This window comes from Poecilia reticulata, linkage group LG21 (assembly GCF_000633615.1).
Source record: "Poecilia reticulata strain Guanapo linkage group LG21, Guppy_female_1.0+MT, whole genome shotgun sequence".
Classification (NCBI taxonomy): Eukaryota; Metazoa; Chordata; class Actinopteri; order Cyprinodontiformes; family Poeciliidae; genus Poecilia; species Poecilia reticulata.
The window spans coordinates 21,233,357-21,242,734 of NC_024351.1; the positions used below are offsets into that span (position 1 = coordinate 21,233,357).

The window sequence follows — 9,378 nt, forward strand, 5'->3', positions numbered from 1 at the left end:
TTTAAAATATTTTTTTTATGTTTATTTTTTACTTGTGTCACCCTAAAAAGTTTTACAGGCCTGGTCTGGCCACCCCTAAGGAGACTTTTTGGGGCACTATTGTTGCTCTACGTCCATCTCAGTCCCGTATAGGGGGAAAAAGTTAGGAGAATTCCAAGGGCCCCTGACCAACAGGGGGCGCTGCGCAATTTTTTTCCCCCTTTTTCTTGCTCCCAAGTGAAATTAAAGCTGTAGTATGTAACTTTTTAAAAAATATATTTTTTACATATTTGTTAAAACTGCCATTATACTGTGGAATGAAAGATAATCTGTGAAAAATCAATTTCCTCTGCCTAGAAGAAACAACCAATCAGAGGCAGGAGGAGAGTTTTAGTGCTGTCAATCACAATCTCATGTGGCTGCTTGTTCTCCTTCCCCTCGGTCTGTGAAATGCTGCAGCCAGCATAGCCTGTTGTGAATGCTCAGTCTGGTTAGCATAGCTACCAATGATGGCAGATAAACGGTTTTCCTGTAATGATAAGTTGTTTCTTCCCCATTTTTTTTTATTAAAGTTATATACTGCAGCTTGAATAAAATGCCACTACATAGTATTTTTTTTTAGAAGTCTGGATTTCTTTATGTATATTTTGCATGTTGCCTATGACTATTGCTTGCGGGGAGAGACATTCAGTACTATAAAAAATTTAAGCAACCCACGGGTGCCAATGAGCTTGGGAACTGACAAAGTTGTCAAAAATTATATTTTTACATTAATTTGTTCTCTGGCCAAAGAAAAACATGCCTATTTTTCTTTTACCAGAGGTGGGAGTAACAGTGATCCCAGCAGTGGACAAACAGTCTGTCCTCAGCTTCTCACTGCCATATGTCGTCATATTCATGGCCTTTATTTGCTTCAATAGAAAAACACTAGAAAAAAAAAAGCTAAGTATTCACAACCTTTTTAGAACATATTAGTCATTGCTGGATATACGGTGCATTAAGACCAGTAAGCCGGAGTTCATTAGTGGATTTTAGTCCAACATGCAGTAAAGTATATACTGTCAGACAGTTTAATAGGTCTGCTCTCCTTTATGTCCTTGTTAGGTGGTTGCTGCCAAAACTGCAAGAATGCCTCCATCATTAAATCTGACTTCTGTAGTTTGAAAGGACATCCAACACATTCATTTATGGAAAAGCAGCCACAATCTGTACAGAATAACTTGAGAAGTCTCCAGTGGCAGCATGATATTAACCGGGATTGTAAAAACAACTACAACAAAAGAAATTTAGATTTTTTGTGTGTGTAATACTGCCACAAAAATACAACCTTATTCTTCTTTTCCTTTACACATTTCAGTGTTTGGAACTTATCAGCACTAAGATTTATGAGGATAATTATCTCATTCCCTAACCCTCAGTAACATCTCTTTCTGTTTAATGTCAAATAAAATCTTTTGCTCTAATTGACCACGTTGAATCAAAAACACAAGTTTCACCAACTGCTTTGATTGACAGTTTTGAATTTTAACTGTTAAAGCCAACTCCAGTCAAATCACCCTGAATACACCACCTCTCCGTGAAACACATCAGTGGCAGCTTCATGCTGTGGGGTGTGTATCTTGAAAAAGAGTTAATGGGAAGATACATGGAGCTAAACATAGCGCCTTCCTAGAAAATCTTTTTGGGGGGCTAAAAAGCCTGGAGCGTGGAAACTGCAGCTCTGAGGAGGAGCGTTGTCCTCGATGGCGGAGCTAGGTCCATCCAGGCATTTCGCACAGCTGAATGGTTGCGATGGAGATTAAAGGTTTTCTCAAACATGCATTAAAGAATCAAGGCAACACTCCAGGTATAACATTATAATATGATATAAAGCTCAAAAATGTTGCTGTTACATAAAACTGCCCTTTTAAAATGAATAGGTGCTTACTATAAACTGCTCCACGTCCCTCTCCATGCCAACATTGGGCAGATCTGGCATCATGTGTGCAACAACTTTAAACCCAGCATCCTTTGCCAGCTGGAAAGACTCACACACAGCTCGCACTGTGTGGCCTCTGGAAAAAAAATATGGAAAAGATGAAATGTAGAGACGGGATTGGGATTATTTTACTAAAATAAAAACAAATGTTCTGTTTTCCCTGGCAGACATACTAACCTGTTGGTGTCTCTGGCCACGTCTTCGTAAACACTCTGCACGCCGATCTCCAGCCGGGTGCAGCCGTAGCTCAGCATGTCGCTGAGGTGGCGCTTCAGGCAGTAGTCCGGCCGCGTCTCTATGGTGATTCCCACACACTTGGTGTTGCTGCGCTCAGAGTACCTGCAGCGAGAGAGAGGGCGCTGCTCGAGTCAACCCGGGTTGGGTTCGGTWCTCCCGCGGTGCGTCTTGGGATTATTTTGCTAAACGTCTCTCTTCCTGTAATGACTTTTTAATTTGACGATTTGGTGCCAATGAGAATAAATATTTGAGGGCCGGAAGAGAACGGAGGATATATTGGAGGCATCATTTAGCAACATCAATTTGCGTGCTGTAAATTGAAACGGCTCATCACCCAGATAGTTAACACTAACCTCACATTAAAGAAACATTAATGCTAGAAAGATGAAAGACCCAACTTTAAAAGCTACACAGGACATCGTTTCCAGTGTTGTTACTGAAAAACGTTATTAGGTGCTGATATTTTTGACAAATACTGGAAGTCATTAATCAATTTATGGTCGGAAAACCAATAGTATCATCAATGAACCATGATGCCGACAGTTTTCACAGTTTGCCCAGTAGTCCAAGGCCCCTTCTCTATTGTCTAGTCTCACTCCAGCCAGTTAATGTTTTGTTTGGTTCTAGCAAACTGAGGAAGAACCAGTTAAAGCCACGCCCTTTTCAACGGGACTCCCAATGGAGTACTAGGCACAAGTTATCTTCTGTCTGATGCTGGTTCTCTCCAATTGAATATGGGATTGTCTTGTCTTTGGGTCCCTGCACTCTGTGTTTCCAGTTTTCCCGATGAAAACCTGTGTGTACACACACCATCTCTGAACATAAATCTATCGCTGATGAATAAAAACTGAACCTTTCAGACAGTGGGTGGAAACGACAATGAACCGGCTTGTTTTGCTGTCCTTTTTAAATGTAATCTGAAGACCAATGTCTTCTCAGCTTCATTTAGCCTGAATCTGACTGGTATACCACTTTCAGAGTTATTACACTCACTGATCAAAATCACCAAAACAACAAGAGCTGCGTCATTTCAGCACACGAGATAGTTGTCATTTTCTCCGCTCCAGCTGCTCTAATGACCATTAGCTCCCCTCACACCAGCACCTATTCCGCCTGATTTTGGATCTACTGGCAGTAAATGTCCATCTTTTACAGTCTGCTGGCTGATTTACTCTAATTACAAGAGTTTATGCTCCACAGAGGATGATCAGATTGTGGGAGATGAATCAATAAAAAGTCTATTATCTCAGGCGATTATCTCCAGGTACCTCACCGCTTCTATCAGATCAAGAGGCAGCATGAGTGAGAGTCGCGGCCGCGCGGTTCTTCGATGCACAAACATTGCAATTATCACACACCAGCAGCCGAAAGCTGGAGCGCTTTTCAGCCGTGCCCAGTCTTATCCGAACCTAGCAAGCGCTCCCCACAATTACGGCAATCATAGTGTCTTAACAAAGCGTGACGACTGCGGACTGGGGTGAATTAAGGCACACACCTGTGAGATTGCTCACACACTCGATGACAGACGCAACGAAAGACGCTCGCGTAAACCAGGCTTCTTAGTCTTATTAGGCTTTAGGAAAGGAAACGTCTCCTTTTGACAAACCAGTTAGTAAAAGCCCAGTCACTTCAATTAACCACCACTTGAAAGTTGCAGTCCATCCATACTGAGCAGAAGCGTGTCTGATTTCACTCGAAGTTCTCCCCTGACTCAGCTAGAGAGGAATCGATTGAACTAAGAGACGAGTGGCTTCACTTCTCTCTGCCTACAGTGTTATCAATGGCTTCATTCAAGAGATGGACTCCTTTGGGCTCTTCCAGGATCAACCATGGTGCATTGAATCAAACAGAGGTGTGATTCAAAGGTATACAGTGTAACTACCAGAAGTGACACTATAAAGTTATGCATCCAAACAAAACAAATGATACATTGAGGTCTAACTCATTTTGGTTCTCATACATCATCATTAACAAATTCTGCCTTTATCGTCTTTACAAAATTGTTTCCTTGCTAGTGTGACCAGATGTAGCCCACCCTTCAGCTGTTAGCCAGACGGCCTGATGTTTGACACCAGAATATGTCGACTCAATTACTGGAAGGTAGCGGTGGGCATTTATCACATTGTTTATCATCGTTTATCACGTGATACACTTCTTATGATAATAACTGAAATATATTGTTCTCGCAATACATTTTATTCAATGATGTTTAAAATCCCCCCTGAAACTGTATGTATTGTTGGGATTGTTAAGTTTATAATTTGTTTTCAGCAAGAAAGTGACAATAAATGTGAAAATATGATTAAATGCAGATACTGTGAGCAGATTCTTTATGTGACTGGTGTCCAAAAGAAGCGTATTACAACTTTTTTTCAGAGCAGTATTTGTATTGTGTAGCTATGATTACTATGCCATTCAATCACTTGAAGTTACAGAAAAAAAGAATAAATAGTTTCTTTTATCATTATCCCAATAGTGCTATAAAATATTATGTTAAAACTTTAAGTCCATATTGCCCACCCCTATTGGAAGGTGTCTGGGTCACATGGCTGTAAAAAATAAATAAATAAAAAAATGCTGCAACAATTTTTGGGAGAATATTATATTTTGTAAAAAGTATCATCATTGCAATTTTAAGGAACATTTTCTTCCGATGTTGTGGGTTCTTAACACGCATTGTACCCTCTATTTTTTCTGTTTGCTATCATCATCATGTCTAAGTTTTTTTCACTAAAACTATCTACAGTTACATCTGAACAAGTTTGAAAATCTGGAATAAGTTCAAGAGTTTTGTCTCTAATTTCAGAAAGCGAAAAATGTTAAGTAGGGATGCACGATATATTGGCATCAACATCGATATCGGTTAGTGCTTTGTCGATGTATTGGTATTGGTCCATTAAGTGAAACTAGGGTGGTAAATATTTGTTAGCAGCCAGAACAGCAGCGACCGAGTATCAATATTGGGCTGAATTTTCAAACTGGGACATCCCTAATTTCAATCTTTTATTTCTTGTCATTTTGATAATTGTGTCTTGCAGAAAATGAAAAGCCAAAAAATAAGTTTTTGTTTTTTTTTCTTTCCCCAAATTCTCTAAGTTAAAGCATTGCATGCTTTAACTAAGGGATGAATAGATGGGAAAAGTTACTACTTTGAAGATTGGCATACATATTCAATGTTTTCCACTTGTGCACATTTTCTCTTTGTAAATCAAGATAATGCATTTGTGCACAGATGTCTAAACTCATTGCTGATTTATTTCATTCTTGATATTGTGTACCAGCAGAACAAATTATTACATTCAAATTACATGCAAGTTATTTTCTATATATTTTTGCCTCAAAGTTGAGCTGTAACACCCAACGAGATACGGGGCTTCTACGTTGTAGGGAATAATGTATAGTAAAACAGCACCCTCTAGTGGCCCAGTTGGTACATACAGACACTCTTTATAAACTGTCAAGAAAATATTGACTGAACAATTCATCCTAAACTTAAAAGTAGAAAAGAAGGAACTCTCAAAGGAGAATTTAAGGCACCCCTGTATTTTGCTTTAAGATATCTTTGCAGGTTATTATCACATATTTTAAAAAGCTGGATTTGTAAGCATAAGATGAGAGACAAATGCACACACACCGTAGGGAACATTTGTGTTCTATGTAGAACTACATGCTGTCATAAAGCTAATGGGTGGCTAATAAGTGTTAGCAGATCTATCTCAATTGGATCTTTGTGAAACAGTAGTGCACATCCTCAGATATTAATAAAACATATGTACAAAGAGACTGATTTTTTCAGTAATGCTAAACTCTAATTGCTAATATAACATGCTAAAGGGAGCTTACAATGTCCACTATGTGATATCTTTGTTCTAAATTAGAACAACCCTGTTTTACAGTTATTCCTCCTCAGAAGAAAAAGCACCCCACATTGTTTTATGCTACGCATGTATAACTTGTATTAACGACCTTTAAAGGAACAGCACTATTCATTTTCTAGAAGCATGGTGCCATTTTATAGCACAATCAACTAACTGTATTGTATATATCAAATATGACTTAAAGGAAATTTTACTTTGTAATTTAAATGTCATGAAATTGGGCCGCTGTCTCTTTAAGAAACTACTGTTCTTTCTGAAACTCTGCCTTCAGGAAGTCATCACAGCATGGCTCCTCTATTAACCCTTTCATAATGATTTTACCAGCGTTGCACTGAGAAGTAGCTCCTATAATGAGCTCAGCAGATGCTCAGTTCTACTAGGTTTTGTCTAATTGCTGCTGACTAGTCTGAAGGAGCTAAGTGGGGGAGTTGCAGCGGAGGACTGCTCTGTGAGGTGAAAGCTCAGAAACTGGAGCCTCCGCCTTCGAGACGCAGCTCAGAGGAGGAGCTGCGTCTCGAAGGCGGAGTTAGGTCCAACGAGGTGTTTTGCTCGACTGAATGGTTTCCATGGAGACTACAGGATTTCTCAAACATACATGAAAGAATCAAGGCAACACTCCAGGTATATTTTTGATGAGAGTATAACATTACGACATGATGTAAAGCTCAAAAACATCTATTTGACATCATACTGCCCCTTTATAGAGAAATCTAGAAGACAGATTAAATGCTGCGGCGCTCAGGAGCAGTTTGTACCTGACGGCCTCCGCCACGTTGTTGGAAGTGTGACCTGACAGGGCGTCATGGAGGTTCCTGATGAAGTAGTCTCTGTACTCCTCAGGCAGGGCCATGAAGGTGCCACCCATCACGATAAACTCTACCTTGTCCACACTGTGGCCCAGCTGCTTCAGCTGCAGACAGCAAGCAATGAAATCAGTTGTAACAAGGTGAGAAATAAAGTAAACTTTAACCCAAAATAACTGTTGTCCTTCAAGTTTGCAATAGGTAGTTACAGCAATAAACCGATTCATATTAATTTTATATTTTTCCTGCTATGTTTGTTTTAGAAGAGCAACATAATTTCATCATTTTCCCGCTTTGTGAGTTTAAAAAATTATTTTACTCCATTTTAAATTGATATAATTTGTTTGTGTGATGATGATTTCTCAGCTGAAAGCCCTAAACCTGACTGAAGATTTTAGATTTGGTAAAAACTGGCCATCAGTTTTAGCTGGATTTTACAAGTTTTGAGCATTATAAAGTTAAACAGTCATTTATGTAATACGTTTGCAATAAGAGAAAAACAAATAAAATTGTGCTTTCTAAAGCATTTGTTAAAAAAAAATCAAGTTTTAACAAAAAAAAAACTTTATTTTTCCCTCAACAGTGACAGCTGGTTAGGGTGCACTGATTTCAATTTCCTGGCTGATCACCAATTTTTAAAAAGATTAATGTGCGAATTACGATTTTTTTTTATCTGAAAAATTGCAAAATATAACAATAGTTGCTAAACTGGCAACAGGTGGATGACTGTTAACCGTGTTCATCCAGACACGATCTGCATGACTGCACTGAATTAATTGGTGGAAAAGATCGGTTTTACATTCAAGCATCAGCCAATCTTCCAAAATGAAGGAAATCTGGGCCGATGTATCTGTTCTCTCCTAGCAGATAGCGTTGTGTTTCCATCAGAAAAGAAAAGGTATGAAATCAAAACTTGAAACCCAGCCCACATGTAGTTGAGTTAAAAGCTGCACAAGCGACTTGATTTCACATAAGAGCAGCATCAGTAGATCATCAGCAGAAAATGAATCGTTCTGCTCTGATGCACAAGAGAAATTGGGACCATTCATTTATACATTCCTGTAATTGAGGTCACGCAGAGGCGACGAAAGCTGTGACCCTTAATTAGCGTCTGCAAAATCTATCATCAATGACCACATGTGTTAATATCCGTACTGAGGTGGATTTGTTCCAGCTGCTGGTTCTACAGTTCAGTTATTTAGGGGCATCAGAGTAAAGAAAACCATCTTTCATCCTCTATGTTTTCCTTCTACTTCACTACGATGCACTACTTTGTGTGTAAAAACCCAATAAAATACATAAAAATTTGTGGTTATGACATGAGGAATTCAAAGGGTGTAAATATTTATGAAATACTATTTATATAGAGAGCTGGGAGTCTCTGACCTGCTCCACTCGGTGTCTGGTCTGTAGAAAGGGGTCATAGCGAGCTCGGATCGCCCTCATAGATGTTGGCTTTTAAAAAAAACAAACAAACACATTTAAATGGTTTTTTGTTCACATATTAAATCATAGAATCACTGGGAAAACAGATGGACTATAAGAGCCTCACCTCGTAGCCGGTGTACGACTGTGTGGAGTATTCAAAATCAGAGTCTGGTCCCCCTGGACAGTAGCTGTCAAAAACAAAAAGACATAAAATATGAAGAAATGTAACATTAGGGGACTGAATAGCAGGCAAAAAGCCCTTCAAGACACCTGAAGCTTTCTAAAAGTCTGTTTTGTTGTTTTACAACAACATGAAGTCTAAAACAGAGAATTTATTCAATAAAAATTAAGAGTAATACTTACACACAGATGTTTCCCGTAAAGCTGATGTGAGGACATCTATGTGGTTTGCACATCACAGCCACAACCGCAATCTGCAACAGAGACAAAGGTGCTGAAGATTTAGCTATTTTTTTTCAATTAACAAAGAAGCTTTAGATGCTAATATTAACCCACAGTTTTTGTGCACAAGTCTACTGGTGAGGTTCTGGGTTTTTGCTGAGGTCAATTTAACTTCTTTTAAGATGTTCTTCATGTTGTAATTGATTGGTAATTATCTGAATGACACATCTGACCTCTTTTATTGCGTTCAGAAAACTAATTTTATGTATTTTGTTAGAAGGCATGAGGACACTTGGAGAACTCTACCAAGAGCTAAATGGAGAGCTGAGAAGAAAGTTGGGGCTACTCACCCCGCTGGCGGTTCGGATGGGTTTGGCTTTCAGCTTGGGCACCAGAACCCGGCGGTACTGTGGCGGAACCGCCGCGATGATGTCAACCAGCCGTGGCTGGGCTTCGAGTCCGTACTTCGCTGAGGTCTTTGTCTTCACCCTGAGAGAGGAAAACGTGAGTCAGTACATCTTAAAACAAGGTAATGGACAAGGTATTCCAAAAAATTCAGCCTAATTTATTATTGTTTTTTTTATTACCAATACTTTTGTTATGCAAAAGTATTGGTAATGCTGGGGTGGATGCTTTAAACTGTTATATTATAAAGTAGAGTCACTGGTTAATT

At 39.1% G+C, this 9,378-nt stretch overlaps 1 protein-coding gene across 1 annotated transcript in view; it reads right to left on the bottom strand.

Moving 5' to 3' along the window:
• Positions 1 to 9,378, bottom strand: part of elp3 (elongator acetyltransferase complex subunit 3) — a 22,783-nt gene that overhangs the window by 12,582 nt on the left and 823 nt on the right. The window contains exons 3-9 of the mRNA XM_008398152.2: positions 9,056 to 9,194; positions 8,667 to 8,737; positions 8,428 to 8,491; positions 8,262 to 8,330; positions 6,828 to 6,982; positions 2,135 to 2,296; positions 1,907 to 2,033 (exon numbers count right to left, since the gene is read on the bottom strand). Of these exons, the coding sequence (XP_008396374.1) occupies positions 1,907 to 2,033; positions 2,135 to 2,296; positions 6,828 to 6,982; positions 8,262 to 8,330; positions 8,428 to 8,491; positions 8,667 to 8,737; positions 9,056 to 9,194 (787 nt within the window). The remainder of the gene's footprint in view (positions 1 to 1,906; positions 2,034 to 2,134; positions 2,297 to 6,827; positions 6,983 to 8,261; positions 8,331 to 8,427; positions 8,492 to 8,666; positions 8,738 to 9,055; positions 9,195 to 9,378) is intronic.